Source organism: Petaurus breviceps, unplaced genomic scaffold (genome assembly GCF_028583685.1).
Source record: "Petaurus breviceps papuanus isolate PSGF00001 unplaced genomic scaffold, PetGlider_PUasm1.0 77, whole genome shotgun sequence".
Taxonomy (NCBI): Eukaryota; Metazoa; Chordata; class Mammalia; order Diprotodontia; family Petauridae; genus Petaurus; species Petaurus breviceps.
In genome coordinates, this window is record NW_027186492.1 from 7898950 (window position 1) to 7915863 (window position 16914).

The 16914-nt window shown below is 38.4% G+C and overlaps 1 protein-coding gene and 1 pseudogene across 2 annotated transcripts in view; both read right to left on the bottom strand.

Annotated features, from left to right (window-relative positions):
* The window catches only part of SPG11 (SPG11 vesicle trafficking associated, spatacsin), a 91615-nt gene that overhangs the window by 43392 nt on the left and 31309 nt on the right, over positions 1-16914 (bottom strand). For both annotated transcript variants that reach the window (XR_011172005.1, XM_069105930.1), the window contains exons 17-20: positions 9109-9215; positions 6624-6769; positions 5415-5576; positions 4076-4142 (exon numbers count right to left, since the gene is read on the bottom strand). Coding sequence is in view for 1 of the 2 variants with exons in the window: in XM_069105930.1 (XP_068962031.1) it covers positions 4076-4142; positions 5415-5576; positions 6624-6769; positions 9109-9215 (482 nt within the window). In the remaining variant the exon portion in view is untranslated. The remainder of the gene's footprint in view (positions 1-4075; positions 4143-5414; positions 5577-6623; positions 6770-9108; positions 9216-16914) is intronic.
* On the bottom strand, positions 10103-16911 carry LOC138175481 (elongin-C pseudogene; annotated as a pseudogene).

Consider the following 16914-nt stretch of genomic DNA (forward strand, 5'->3'; position numbering starts at 1 on the left):
GAGAAGAAAGACTTTTCAGGAAACAAACAATGAAAATAGCCTTGAAGCAGCAACAAGATAAAAATGATGCTCGGTGCCATGTAAATGACCAGCTTACCAAGCAGAAAGAGAACTCTGTGTGAAAAGGCTGAAGAAGTACGGAGAGGAAGTTTTGTTCTGTTTGTCCTTTGTTCTTGAAGAGGACCATGACATCAGGGAGATGATGACATGACTTGCACTGAATTAGATTTAGGTGAGGGAGGGCTGTGCAAGGGCACCAGCCTCATCTTCTCCTCCAGAGTTATCTGAGTCCAGTGGCCAGATATAGATCAGGATGACTGGAGATGGCCCAGCATGGAGAGGAAGTATGAAAAGTATGAAAGAGAAAGACAGGGAACAAAGGGAGAAGAAAGAAAAAGTGAAAAGTGGAGTAAAAAGGGTACAGCCATCAGTGATGGGAAGGAAAAGAAGCAGCTGCCTGATGAGAGTGAAGAGCATTACAGAAGACTCCCTGACAAGGAGACAGACAAAAACAAGAAGAATGCTGTGGCCATATCTGTTCAATGGTGGAAATGTCAGAAGCCCCAGAGACTAATGCCAGGCCAACCAGAGAATCATGGCTTCCTAGGATGACAGCCTCCTAGGTCATGCCGCATCACACAGTACAGGCATGTTAATAAAGAGAGTTCATCATTCTTGTTTGAGAAGTTAAGTGGAGAAGAGAGGGGAAAATGCACACCAGTACACTGCCAACCTAAGTTATAACACCACTGTGACCCAGTTCACATATTAGCATATAGATCTCAAAAGAGAGCTAGCTATATGATAGGAACCACCATGAAATAGGGTAGTTTCTCTGAGAAAGAGGACAGAAGGTCTGCATATCTCTAATTCAATGTCCACTGAAATGCAAAAAATTTTTTATAATCAGAGGTATCAGATTGAGGCATATGTACTTTCTTATAGGTGTATCCAGCACAATACACAGCATATTGTAGGATCAAAGAGTTTTAGAAATGGGACTTGAGAGATAATTGAACTTAACTTTAGAGATGAAGAACCTGAAGCTCTAAAGGAGGAAGTGACTTGCCCAGGATCACAAAGCTAGTAAACAGCAGAACTTCTGCAATAATTCTGAAGAAAGACAATTTTTATTTAATGAAAGTTACCCTAATTACCTCAGAAATCATTTGTGCAGCTATACACATACTTTGCCTTTATTAGAAACATATAAATGATTTCCATGTTAAATGAGGGGAATTTTCTTCATAATGACTATCGATGAGCCAGCTAGCATTTAATAGTGCCTTAAAGTTTACAAAGTACCTGACATAATTTATCTCTTTGGATCCTCACAACAACACTGGCAGGTAAATGCCATTTTTATCTATTTTCTCCATTTTACAGTTTACAGAGGCTGAAGGGGGTTAAATGACTTGTACATGGGTCACACACAGCAAGTCAGAGTCTTGACTTAGGATTCAAACTCAGATCTTCCTGACTCCAAGGCCACTGCTCTATCTAGTACACTACCTAGAGGAGCTCTACAATCCTAAATCTGGTTCCCATGACCAAGGAATGCACCAGGAACTCTTAAAAAGTTCCAAGGTATCTCCTAGGATCTGTAGCCTTTTAACCCTCTGATCCAACACCATATGCAATTATAAATATGGCCCCTCTCTCTCACACACTCACACACACAGAACTCAGTATAATGACTAATGTTTATACTGAGAACCTTAAGTAATAAGTAACAGAACAAGCTAAATGATAGTCACTATACTTTATTATTCCTCCAGAGGGCATGGAAGCAACTCTAGGCTCTAGAAGGCTGTGCTAGTGACACACAAGTCTTGGATGGTTTTACTGAGATGGAAAGCCTTCAAAAGATGGGTCTGGGGACAGACTGCATATTGACCATCTAAAATCTGAGCTAGTTAACTTCAAGAAGGTGAATCAGAAGGTGGGCACAGGGGATGAATTATTTTATTATGATTTGCTGTTCACAGCAATTCATGAAGATCATCTACTCAGGCACAGAGATACTTAATCTGCATCAGGGAAAGGAGCACATAACTTAATGAAACCACTTTTATTTTGAAATATTGATATAAGTTTTGTTAAGTAAGGTAAGAAACCTTATAATAATGTTATATATTTTCATCAAAATGATTCAATAAACTCAGCATTTTAGTTATATAAAAAACCCAATTCTTCAAATTTCACTCCTGGAGAGTGAGAGGCAGCATAGGCTAGTGGAATAGAAGTGGGCCTTGGAGATAGGAATAGTTGAATATAAGGTTCCTCTCAAACACAGACTAACTGTAAACTCTGGGCCAGTCATTTAATTTCTAAGTGTACCAGTCAACCCTCCACAAATGCAAAGCACAGAGAAGGTGCCAACCTGCATTGGGAGAGGGAGTTCTCTCCACCAATGAAATCACAGGTCCAGTCCCTATTCTCATCCTCCATGCTGTCTGACAACTGATTGGTTACTGTATTCAGTTTGTACAGACGCACTAATGGCAGCCTAGCTGACGATGGGTGATAAGAGTAGAAAAAGCACTGGACAGGGGAATTGAGAGTCTAAGGTTCTAATCTTGGCTCTGCTATTCATCAGCTGGACAGTATTGGGCAAGTCACTTAAATACTCAAAGCCTCAATGTCTTGTTTTGCAACAAGAGGGCTAGAAGGAAAGCAAGAAAAATCCACGTGAGCCAAAACCAGGACAGGTAAGGGGCTGACCTGGCACAAACAGGATCTTGAGCAACAATGACAAATCTGGTTTGGTGCACAGGATTTTGTATGTGCCCTACATTTCCCACAGTGGGCAGAGATGGCGCTGCTTTTTTGCAGTTACAATGTCAGATGAGCTCCATTATATCAAACTAAGACTGAATCTAATGTGAGACTGTAAGTTTCTTGATTGCAAAATCTGTATCTTATTTTTTTTTGTGCCTCTCAGCGTCTAGTAAGGGTTTTAAACATGACAAGACACTCAATAAATACCTGATAAGTTAAGGTGACTGAGGAGCCTAGAAAATGGAAAATTGGAACAGTCTATCACCTCATTCCTAATCCCATTTCCCTAATAGTTGTGGGCCTAGAAGACACACTAACAACATCTTCTGGAAGCACCCGATTTGGGGGTTTATCAGTTGGATCATTAAGTATTCAGTACACATGCACACGTGTACGTGTGTGTGTGTGTGTGTGTGTGTGTGTGTGTGTGTGTGTGTGTGAAGACAGTCCACTCTCAATTTGTAAGCAGCCTTTTGACTTTGGCCTGGGAGGCAGGAATCCTATACTTGTTTATCTCTGCCAAGAGCTCAGTGTATCACTTTGGGCAAGTCACTTAAGTTCTCTGTCAAGCTGTGGGAGCAGGGACAATTTTATTTTTGCCTTTAGATTTCCAGTGCCTTGAGTGAAATAGCTGCTTAATAAAAGTCTGCTGAATTTGTTGAACTAGGCCTCAGTTTCCTTAGCTATGGTATGAGGGAGTAGGACTAGAGGGTCTCTAAAGTCTATTCTAGCACAACAGACTATGATTCTATATTAGAAAATGGAATTTACTACCAACAGGAGAAATGGAAAAGATAGCAGAAGAAAAGGAGAAATGGGAGAGTTCAGGGAATCCCCAGAAAAAGGAGAAGTTTTTATGTCCTAAGGGAACTTACACTCTCTACCCCCCTGACTGCCACGAATAAAAGTCACCTTTTTCTTCTCAAATTTTCCTAGTGCTCATGTGCCCCATTACATTCTTCCACCTTATGTCATATGTAGCTATTTATATGTTTTATCTCCTCTATTTCAGTCTCCTGAAAGTAGGGCTGTGCTGCTTTTTATCTCCAGAACCTAGAGCATAAGGGCTTGCAGACAGTAGGTACTGAATAAATATTTGCTCAACTGAACTTATAAAATGTTTTTACAACTCAGTCAACTGCAGTATGTTTTTTTTTTCTATAGGATTGAATTTCTCTTGGGAAAAAAAATTCACGGGAAATTAGGATGAGCTTTACAGAAAATCATCTTAGAATTAATCACATCAGAATATGTCTGTATGTCTCTAAAGCAAGGGCTGACTGTATCAACTTACCTGCAATGGCAAGAGTATTGGTGGCCTGCCAGCCAAATAGCCTGGTGGGATCAAAGGGAGACAAGGACTGAAATGGAGACAAAAGGACAAATGAGAGAAAGTTTAAAATAAACAAATTCCAAAACAGCAAACACAACATTTTATAAAAGAGCTTCAGGGACAAGCTGCTTCCCTAATACCAGAGTAATTTAAAATTCTTCTCTATGGGTACTTTTTTGGTCACTGCCAGTACTTTACTTTTTTCTGTATTATTTCATCCAAAAGCTCCTCAGGGGGAAGGAACTGTTTCTTTTGGTCCCTGAATGCTCAGTGCCTTATACAGATTAGGCACTTAATGTTTGTGGAATTGAATTCAAGGGAATGAACTTAGGAATTGAAACACTAAGACAAGAGACATCTAATGCTCAGAGTAAGTAATTGAATTATCATGATTTCTTAATGGAATGTAAGTTAAAAAAACAGCATTAAACACATTTTAATTTTTTTATAACCAAATGATGAAAATTCCCCCTCTCAAAATATAGATTTATTACACTGCAACTCTGCCTATGGGAGGCAGGCATAATTATAATATAAAACTGGACTTTAGAGATATCGCTGGGTTGGGTAGGCGCGGGAATTAATAAGACCAAGAAATATGACCACAGCAGGTATACAAGCTAAGCTGCCAAAATATGTGATAAATAGTTGTTGGGGGACAAGGAAGAAGAAGAGAAAAGAAAGCTGTCTGAGAAACAGGATAAAAACATAGAGAAATGTGATCAACGCCAGATGGCACAATAAAAAAGCAAAACAATACCTAACTAAGGGCAAGCAATCTAGAAAATGTGTGAGAGTGAGAAGTAGCTTCTAAGGAAATTTATCCAAGAAGATGGAAAAGACTGACCTACAGAAGGGGAATTTGAAAAAAGAAACCAGGGGAGCAAAGAATGACTTGATCTGAAACCAAAGTGTGGACCTGGGTGAAGGGAGCAAGCCAGCAAATGGGAGAATGAAACAGGGACACTGCCTGTGAAAGCCTATATATTAAACCAAATCAACCTATTTTAAGCAGGGAGACTCTATACCAATAACTCAGCCAAGATGTATATAGTTTCCTAGATTTCTCACACTGTAGCAAAAAATAATTTTTGTTCCCTAACCAGTTCAGGCAGACACAGTAAAACAAGGGGTACCAGAGAAAAACAGAGGAAAAAGGTCATGGTCCCAAGAATCTGATCAAAATCTTTCCGTAAATAACAACCATGGAAAACAAGCCCGCAACAGAATGATGGGGAGTATCTTACTTAAGGTGGGTTTGCCATTGGCCACGAGAAGACAAGCTATCATCATTACATACCTGAAGGAGGTGGTAGAGGGTAATATCATGGGGCAGGGCACTAGGGACGGGATACTGTGGAAAAAGTGCGGCTCTGAGCCTGGGGTAAGGAGTTAAGGCCATCTTTAGTAGCTGGGGATCCACCTTCCCCAAAGAGGTTTCCCCTTCTTCTTTTTGAACAACCTAAGTGTAAATGAAAACAAATAATGGTAGCTGTGTTACCACCCCTTCCTTCCCTTCTTAAAACCATCAAATAGCTGGCTCTTAGAATCCCTGTGAAACAACATTAGTATAGAAACAAACATTAGAGGACACGAGTGAGGCAATACAACATGGTGAAAATAGCAGTGGACTGTGGTCAGGAGACCCGGTTCCAAATCAAGATCTACCATTAACTAGTTGTGAAGCCTTGGGCCAGTCATGTAACCTCTTTCTGGTGTTAGTAACCTCACCTACAAAATGAAGAGAAGTCGATTATTTTAAGTTCTATAATTCTTTCCCATGACTTTAATCTCTGACAGGTAGTAAAGTCAAAAATGAAAAAATTAGTTAGTGACTGATGCTATAGAAAGGCAGTCTGGCTCTGGGGACAGGGAGCCAGCCTTGGAATCAGAAAGGCCTGGGTTCAAGTCCTACCTCTGACACAAACTAACTGTGTGACCCTAAGCAAGTCACTTAACTCTTGGTGATCCAGACATCTCTCAGATTTTAAAGTACAGATGAGTTATCAATCTATATCTGTGGAGAAACAAACAAACAAAAAAGACCCTGTAGCTAAATAACCAAATAACTCATGTAAAATTTAGGCAAAACTCAGAATTTCTGACGTGATATGTTTGTGTAATATGATATGATGTGCAAAAGTTTCCTCCAGCTATTCACCATGCCCACAAAGCAGACTGGGTAAATTCCCTTTAGGTCATTAACCACAGTTCTCAAAAGCAACAGTTAATGTGGTTCCCCCCACATCATATAAAAAGTACCAGTTAACTCTCAAGCCACAAGGTTTAAAAACAGATTATTAGAAAACAAAATAAAGGAAAAGAAAAATCACCAAATGACATACATTATGTTTTAATCTAGAGAAAATGAAATTATAAAACAAATTTTATGCTACATAACCCAAAAAGATAGTTAAAAATCTGTGTATTTGAGTTTTTCCATTCTACAGGGGACAATTAGACTTAAGCTCATTATCTATATGCACTGGTGACAATGGTATCCAATTACCTGGCTGAGGCCTCCAGAAGCATACACTATTGTAGCAAGGGCCAAGAGGGTATGTCCTTCCAATAGCATACTGCTCACACTGGCTTGGTTACTGGGAATCAGTAACTGAGCATTAGCAAGACTGGCCTGGAAAACCAGTTTGGGATCTAGAAAGAAAGAACATGTTTTTCTCTTTAAGAAGAAACAATCTTGGCAACAATGACAAAAGATGTTAACTGCTAACGCTGATGGGGTTATGGGAAGATAGGTAAACTAGTGTTATGTATTGTTGTTAGAGCTATGAATCAGTACAACCATTTTGGAAAGCAATTTAGAATTATGCAAATAAAGTGACTAAAATGTCCATCCATGCCCTTTGACCTAGAGATGCTACTACTAGATACATATTCCCAGAAAATCACTGATAAAAAAAAGGTCCCTATATACACTTTTAGTAGCACTTTTTCTGTAGCAAAGAACTAGGAACCAAGTAGACACCCATTGCTTAGGGAATAGCTAAACAAATTGTGGTATATAAATATAATTGAATATTACTGTGCTATAAGAAAAAAAAACAAATATGAAGACTATGGAAAGATTTAAATGAGTTGATGCTGAGTGAAGTAAGCTAAGCTGAGTAAACAATACACACAAATGTGTATATTTGTGTACGTGTAAACAATATAAATAGAGCAACAACTGTCAAATAAGCAAAAGTGATGGCTGCAAAGCTAGAAAGTGTAAGTCAGTGTGGCCTCCAAAGAAGAGACTGAGAAGTCACCTGCAAAGGCGTGAGGTTGAGCAAGGTGAAATACCACCTAAGCTTTCAGGTTTTTCTTAATGTAGTGATTCAATGTTTTACAACTGAAATTTTTACAACCTTGGGATTAAAAAAATAAAGAAAATACCAAATACCACTACCACCATGTTAAATCAATACACAATGGTTTTTCCTCTTCTTTCTCTATTTCTTTTAAAAAATGTTTTTGGTTATATGGCTTTCCAGAAGGGGAAAGAGAAGGGCTACTTTTTCTTTTATATTTTCACCTAAATCCTAATTTGGAATAGTTTCTTCTTTGAAAAAAAAATGTATTGCTATCTTTTGTTTTTAAATTCAAGCAATTTAAAAACAAAATATGTCACACTAAAATTATTCTCTTAAAAAAGAACTGTCTTAAACTAGGAGTTAGGTGAAAATAATTTTTAAAAAGTAAAATGATAAAAAACCAAAAGATTCTTCTTTTTTTTTTTTTAAAGCAATTAGGGTTAAGTAACTTGCTCAAGGTTACACGGCCAGTTATTTCTGGGTGTGGTGCTAAGTATCTACACCCGGATTTGATCCCCAGGTCATCCCGACACTGGAGCTGGTGCTCTTACTCACTGTGCTACCTGGCCGCCCCTCAAAATATTCTTCTTAACAGGTTTATATTTCAGCACAGGAAACTCCCTACTGAAAAAATATGTTCTTCATCATCAGTACAATTACAAAGCCTAAGGTTACTTATGGATTTTTTCCAGCCACAACTTGAGTCCCCCAAATGATCACAAAATAGCTGAATCCCTCTAAATGCTGACTAGATCATCCTTTGTATGGATTGGAGGTACTATGTATTGAAGCAGAGGAAAGAAGAGATTGCGCCTCTTTTTTGAATATAGACACTCTGCTCAATAATAATTTATGCCTCATTGGTTTTATGGTTAAAAAAAAAAAGGGAAGTGGAAGGAGAGAAGTTTAGGAGAGAGAACAGGTTACTCTAGAGACAGAAGACATACCCATTCTGTTCTACAAGTAGACTGGTTTCTTTCTGCCAAGGAGCAGACAAACACTTTTGGGCCTTCTAAACAGAAACAACCTGCATCCCACACAAAGATAAGCTCTGAAGGCTGATGAGTTTGCCTCTGGTCAAATGAGCTAAATAAAATAATAAAGGAAATCACTGCAGAGGTTAGTAATAAAGGATTATAGGTATGGAATATTACATATACTGTCAGACAAGGTCAATATGTTAATTTTATAGAACTGCTTTTTTTTTCCTTTGGAAAACAATCTATTGATATCTTTTGTTTTCGAACACCTTAATTTCTGTATGTTTCTCTCCTCTTTCATACTCAGGGAGAAAAGAAGAAATGGGGGGAGAAAACAGAAGAAAAAAGAAAGGAAAATCTCTTTAAAAATTTTTATGGGGCAGCGAGGTGGTACAGAGAGCAATGTACAAGAGTACAAAGAGAGCACCAGCCCTGGAATCAGGAGGACCTGAGTTCAAATTCGGCCTCAAACACTTGACACACTAGCTGTATGACCTTAGGCAAGTCACTTAACCCCAACTCTTTTGCCTTCCTCCCCCCCAAAAAAAATTTGTTATAAGGTATGGTACTCTGGAGAGGGAAGGAAGACAGATATATATGGAAATGAAGGTGATGAAAAAACAGAAGGTATCAACAAAAATAAGATAAATATTTTTAAAGTAAAGGATCTACAGAGTTTTCCTACTTAATAGACTCCTACCTGCCAGATTGCTGGAAACTTGTCGACACCGAACCAAAAATTCAAACCAAGGATAAGTTTCATGCAATTCTTTTTTCTCCAAAAAGGGACAATTCAAAGGATTAAGGCTAAAAATAAAAATGACAATGATTAGTATGATGTACATGTGTGATGTATTACAGATATACATGCTCAGACAATATGCTGGAAAAGGAACACTATATACTACCACCACTGTATTCAATTGTGTTTTACACATACCTCATGCTCCATAAATGTTCAAAATCAATAGCTAAAGGATTCCCAAGACATACAAATGAGAGGAATGAGGATTTTAGGGAACTCAAAATATTATACCAGGCTATATTGTCACCCCAAATCAAAAGGGGATTTTACCACTGAAAAAATGACACTCCACACTCAAAAACACCTTAGGCTTCATTGGTGCTATAGTAAAAAAGGAAAACTCAAATTCAAAATCTGACTGACATAATTAGTAAGAAACCCTCGTGCAGCATCCCTTCTCAATTTTTAAAGAAGGCCAAAGAATCCAAGCCCAGGACTCCTAAAAAGAAAATGACATTTCAGTTTTCTTACCAGAAGTTAAGAAAAATTCTTCTGTATCTAAGTAATCTTTACTGCTATGTACCACAAAATATACCAGACTGCCCTAACCGTAGGACCACACTACACAAAGAGTTAAAAAAATAAAATCAGCAGGCATGCCCTATTGGTTCAGTATCAATCTTTACTCACCATGGATACATGGCTCTCTACAAATGAAACCTTTATACAGATAAGAATTTTTAGAAGTATAAAATAAAATTCCTGGCAAAGCGAACACAATATATTTCCTGGGACCTACTTAATATTTATTTACTTAAAAGAGCAGGAAGTACTGGAATTCAGCTAAGCCTTTAGAAGTCTTCCTCTCTCCTTAGAAAGAAATCTAATTTTTTTATATACTTCCTTTAATTTTTACCTCTAACTTTTCTTTAAGGGGTTAATAGAAATATTTCCTTTTTGTTGTTGCTGTAAAAGATTTTATTACTAAAAAAATCCTATGTGCTGCGAATACTACAATGTAGAAAAAAGACTAGGGCAGGGTTTTAAATGGAATTCCAAAAATAAGCTAATCAATTTTAGAAACAATTATAGATTTGAATGATATACACTAGTAAAATCTTTTAAATTAAACCAAACAAGTGATATCTAATCATTCTGGGTATACAAGAATATGATGATTGAAAATGCCTAATGTGAAAATAAAAACCATGAACTGAGGAATTTAATGCTTTTGAAAATAAGGCCAAGACTACATATATAATACAAAATATTTCATATTCTTTCGTAAATATTTTCTCACTTATCATGCAGTATCACTTTTGAAATACATAATTTCTCCTTATCTGAATTCTAGCCATACTAAACTGTGGACATCAATTTCAGTATTTTATGATGTGTTCAAATGTAGCCATGAGTTAAAAAGGTAACCTACGAGGACAGAGCCTGTTAGAAATGTAGTTTCTGCTGCCATCTTTTTTTTTTTTTTAATGCTTTATTAACTTCTGATTTACATCATTCGTTTCCGCCAGATTTTGAGTTACAAATTTTCTCCCTGTTTTTCCCCCACCCATCCCCCCAAAACAGCAGTCCCACAGGATATCCCCACCTCCAATCTGCTCTCTCCCATATTTTCTCCCATACCCGTTTCGACTTTTCCAGTGGATCTCTATGCCTCTGTATATCTGTATATCTTTTTTTTTCTTAATAACATGCAAGATGGTATTAATAATAGTATATATATTATATATATATACACACACACATATATATGCATATATTTGAATATTTGATTTTGAAACTTTCAATTCCAGATTCATTCCCTTCCCCCCCTGCCACCCACCCCCACTGGGGAGACAAGCAGTTCAGTATAGGTTGTACATGTGCGGCTAATGCAAAACAATAACATAGTAGATGTATTGTAAAAGACTGACTATATTTCCCTCCCTCCTATCCCACATCCCACTTGTTCTATTCTCTACTTTGATCCTGTCCCTTTTCAAAAGTGGGTGCTTCCAACTTCCCTCCCCCACAGCCTGCCCTCCCTTCCATCATTCCCCTCACATCCCCTTCCCCCCCTATTCTCCTGGAGGGTGAGATCCCCTATTTAGTGTGTTTTTCCCTCCCTCCTCAAGCCATATTCAATAGGAATAAGGTTGACCCATTCCCTTTTGCCTTCCTATTCTTCCCCTCCATTGTAACCATTTTTCCTTGCCTCTTCTGTATGAGATAGTTGCCCCACTCTGTCTCTCCCCATCTCCTCTCATTATATTCCTCTCACCTCTTAATTTCACCTTTTAAGTATCATCTCTTCCTGTTAAATTGGTCCCGTGCCCTCTATCTATGTATACCTGTAAACGTATATACACACATTCACATATGTATTCATATGCTCGCATACCCTCATATAAAGACATATATATGTATATATATATATATATATTTCTAATCCCTTCAACTACTGAGAAAAGTTTCATAAGTTACAATTATTGTTTTTCCATGTAGGAATGTTAATAGTTCAACTTTGGCCAGGTGGCTCAGCAAGCAAGAGCACCGGCCCCAGTGCCGGGACGACCCGGATCAAATCAGGGCCCAGACACTCAGCACCACACCCAGAAACAACAACTGGCCGTGTAACCCCGAGCAAGCCACTCAACCCCGATTGCTTTAAAAAAAAAATAGTTCAACTTTTTAAAGTTCCTTATGATTTCTTTTCCCCATTTACCTTCTCATGCTTCTCTTGCTTCTTGTATCTGAATGTCAGATTTTCTATTCAACTCTGGTTTTTTCAGCAAGAATGCTTGAAAGTCCTGTACTGCACTGAATGACCATATTTTCCCCTGAAACATGATACTCAGTTTTGCTGGGTAGGTGACTCTTGTTTTAATCCCAGCTCCCTTGACCTCTGGAATATCACATTCCAGGCCCTTCGATCCCTCAGTGTAGAAGCTGCCAGATCCTGGGTTATCCTGATTGTGTTTCCACAATATTCAAATTGTTTCTTCCTGGCTGCTTGTAATATTCTCTCCTTAATCTGGGAATTCTGGAACCTGGCTATAATATTCCTAGGAGTTTTCTTTTGGGGATCTTTTTCAGGAGGTGATCGGTGGATTCTTTCAACCTCTATTTTGCCCTCTCGTTCTAAAACATCAGGGCAGTTTTCTTTGAGAACTTCCTGGAGGATGCTTTCCAGGCTCTTACTTTGGTCATGGCTCTCAGGCAGTCCAATAATTTTTAAATTATCTCTCCTGGATCTATTTTTCCAGGTCAGTGGTTTTTCCCATAAGATATTTCACATTGCCTTCTATTCTTTCATTTGTTTGGATCTGTTTAACAGCATCTTGATTTCTCATAAAGTCATTAGCTTCCATTTGCTCCAATCTAATTCTGAAGCAATGATTCTCCTCAGTGAGCTTTTGAGATTCTTTTTCCCTCTGGCAAATTCGACTTTTTAAGGCATTCTTCTCCTCATTGCCTTTTTGAGCCTCCTTTGCCATTTGAGTCAGTCTGTTTTTTAAGGTATTATTTTCTTCAGTCAGGCTGTTGACTCTCATTTCGTAATTTTCTTGCAATGTTCTCATTTCTCTTCCCAATTTTTCCTCCACTTCTCTTATCTGCTTCTTAAGGTCCTCTATGGCCTGTAACCAGCTAGTATTTTCCTTTGAAGCTTTTGGTACAGGAGTTCTGACTTCATTGATTTCCTCCTGTTCCATGCCTTGCTCCTTCTTATCCCCAAAATAAGAGTGTAATGTTGGGATCTTCTGTCTGCTTTGTTTCCTTTGCCTGCTCATTTTGCCACTCAATGATTTGACTTTTGGGCTTTTTGCCACAGTAGGACTCTGCCACCAGACAGGGGAGTTTTCGTCCCAAACGCTGGGGTTTTCTCAGCTGCCGGAGGTATTAGATGGGTGCCCTCTCTGAGGTCTCCACACACTCTGGCAAGCTGGACACACACCCCAGGACCTCCACCCTAGACTGCAATCCAGATCCAAGCAGGTTAAAGGAAGAGCGATTACCCCTCAGACTGGTGCTTGGTCCCCCTACACTCTGCAGGCCAGGAGCTGAAGCTGCCACATGGTGCTGGCAGGCTGTGCTGGCTTCTCAGCGGTTTGTCACCCCGGGGGTAAAAGCCACGCACTCCCACTTACTGGGTCCCAAAGTCCCGACTGCACTGGCCTCTCACCTTGTCCTTCGCATCTATATATTGATAAATCTGGAAACGGCCACAGCTGCTGCTGATCTGGAGTCCCTCTGGCTGGCGGCTGGTCAGGCCCACCCTGGGGCTAAAGCCGGCGTGGTGCTGGGCTCGGCTCCCAGAGCATTGCTCTGGTCGATTCCTGCCGGCCTGCCGGGCTGTTCTCAGCGGGAGGTTAGCTTCTCTGTGTCATTTTGTGGGTTCTGCAGCTCCAAAGTTTGTTTAGAGTCCCCTTTTTACATGGATTGGGGAGGGTGGAAGCCGGTGCCGCGGGAGGGTCGTGCTTCTACTCCGCCATCTTGGCTCCGCCCACCGAGTAGCCTCTGCTGCCATCTTGACCTATAAGATCATCATATCGGTACCTAATTGTGATTTTTCTCACTATCTAGCATTAAAAATCCCTGCACTTGATAAGCAAACACTAGTAAATACTTCAGTACTGCAAATATGAACCAGAGTTTGTCTTAATGAATTACTGAAACATATGTAACAACTGTTTTCAATCAGGATTAAGAGCAAAGTGATAGAAATGCAAATCAAAGCAACTCTGAGGTACCACATCTCACCAGTAAGATTGGCTAAGATGACAAAACAGGAAAATGACAAATGCTGGAGAGGATGTGGGCAAACTGGAACACTAATGCATTGTTGGTGGAGTTGTGAACTGATCCAGCCTTTCTGGAGAGCAATCTGGAATTATGCCCAAAGGGCTATAAATACTTTCATACCCTTTGATCCAGCAATACCACTCCTAGGGTTATATCCCAAAGAGATTATAGAAATGGGAGAAAGACCCATATGTACAAAAGTTTATAGCAGCTCTTTTTGTTGTGGCAAAGAATTGGAAATTAAGGGGGTGCCCATCAATTGGGGAATGGCTGAACAAGTTGTGGTATATGCATGCTATGGAATACTATTGTGCCATAAGAAACGGGGAGCAGGCGGTCTTCATATTTACCTGGAGAGGCTTAAAAGAACTGATGCTGAGTGAGAAGAGTAGAACCAGGAGGAATTTGTACACAATTACAGACACAACATATGTGTGATGACCAACTTTGATAGACTGGACTCTTCTCAACAATACAGGGATATAAGTCAATCCCAAAAGACGCATGATGGAGAGAAAAACGTGCATCCAGAGAAAGAACTAGAAAGAACTAAATTTATATCCAGGTGGAAGCAAAATACCTGATCTTTTTCGTTTCTTATTTGATTTCATGTCCTCTTTACCATTTTTCATTCCAGCTGGTACAATCCATCCTTATAACCTGACCATTGTATAATGTGAAAGTATTTACAGATCCTATACTTGATAATAAGCCGCCATGGGGAGGAGGGGAAAGAGGGGGACAAAATGTGAAATTCAAGGAATTGTGGAATTGAATCCTGTAAACTAAAAGGAAACAAACAAATTAATAAATTAAAGTTTAAAAAAAAAAGAGCAAAGTGATTAGGTTCGCTGGTGAATTTTTTTTCTTGGTAATTTGTGGAGTGAACGAAAAAAATCTAGTCACCAGTATTTAAATTTACATTTTTATAAGTAATTCTCTGCTATTTGAAAAGTAGGAAGCTGAAACTCAACCTTCATATTCTTGATTCCATATCTAGGAAAGAGATACCCTGACTGAAGTTATTATTTGTCCTTCATAATCCTAAAAGGTTAAAGTAATGTTCATTTTCACTAAATAAAAGCCTTATTACACTGGTGTAGTCATTACCCCTGTCATACATAGGCTTTGTTTCTTAATTTTCTATATAGCCACTACATACCAAGAAGACATGATCTGACCATGAATAAAACTGAACCCACAAACCATTAAGGTGCTTTATCCAGGCTCTTAACCATGAATTCCATAAATTAAGTCCCAAAGAGATCTGATTGCGTTTTTTGTTCAATTCTAGTTTTTTGGGGGGGAGTGGAGGTGTGGGAGTAGGGGGCTGATAAATTTTGCCATGGTCTTACTTTAATACATTTAAATAATTATTTATTAATGTAGTAAGTGAAAAGTAAACTGCAAAGGAATCTTTCTTAGCTAGATGATTAAGTATAGTACTTTGGATCATTCAAAACGGATATTGTATGACTATCCCTAAGTTTTCAGAGCCAAAGCTATCTTAGTACTGTGGTTACTTATTAACAGCTTGGTTAAAGTTCTTAAAAATTCACTACTGCAAAAGCTATACCTAACAATCTTCCATAATGGTTTAAAAGAAAAGTACCACTTAAGTTGTATGACATAAAAAGATATGCAGATACACTGATATGCTAACACGAATGCAATTTATCAAAAGACACATAAGATCAATTCTTATGCATTCAAGAGTTATTAAAAAATTAATGTTTTGGCCAAGCCATATTTATAAACACAAGCTGACAATACAAAATACTTGCATAACTAATAATGCTAGACAGCTATGATATGGTAGGTTCCAGTTAACCCCACACGTCCAAGAATAACAAAAAAATAAAATCCCTAAAAATACTTAGCCAGTATAATAAACCTGTAGTATTTGCCTAAATTTCAGTACTTAGCATAATCATTGTTCTAATATTTAAAACCATATCTAAAGGATAAGGCACAGCCATCTACTAATTGGCATATTTGTTTATTTCTCATTTAGTGAAAATGTCTTTATTTTATTTAAGTTGCAAAAACAAATTTCAACTCTGATTGCTATGCAAAAGAAAGGATTAAAGGTATCTGCTTTGCAATGAATTTTACAGTTCTCAACTACCTTCCCCCCCCCCACCTCAACATGCTATATGAAAAAATTACTAACTGAGCTACAGGTATTAAATACTGAAAAAGTTAACAGTTTATTACAATTTTTTTAATTTAACAATCCAGGAAGTTCGCAGTCATCAGCAATTCCAGGGCAATTTCAGGTGCAACTGAGAATCTCTGTAGAGCTGCTAGTGTAGAAACTTTGAGGTAAAATACATGCATACTTTTGATAGCACATGTGATAGAATTTCTCTAAAATTAACCTCACTGGTTTCATTTTCAGCAAACTGACCTGGGCCACTTAACATGGCTTTTATTGTTCCTGATGTTAAAGCATGCTCCCTTTTTACAATAAATTCATGAACATCAGAAGACATCAATTTCACATACACAGCATCTGTGCCCTCACACCTGTGGCATGTTTTCTCTTCTCTATCCATTATCTCCTTATGAAATTATATTTTGTTTCTACAGGAATTTTAACATAACACCTTCTTGTCAGTTCTGCAGTGGCCGCAGCTCGGGCCCCACTCACCACCAAAACCCCTGCTCCCAGGGCTGTCCCTCTCTCCCCCTCGGGCCCCAGCCACCTACTGCCATCTCTTCCGGGGCAACGAAAGTAACCACTTCCCTAGAAATATTTCTTACAAAAATCAGTGCTAGCAAAAACTATTCATTAAGCTTATTTGTGCACGGCACTATGCTAAATATGGTACAAATAAATGGAACACCACTTTCAGAATATCAACATATCCTAAATGAATAGTCGACATTTTCAAAAAGTTATGTTTATGTTGAAGGAAGGATTAAGAAATGCTGCAAGACAAATCAATTATTAGTACT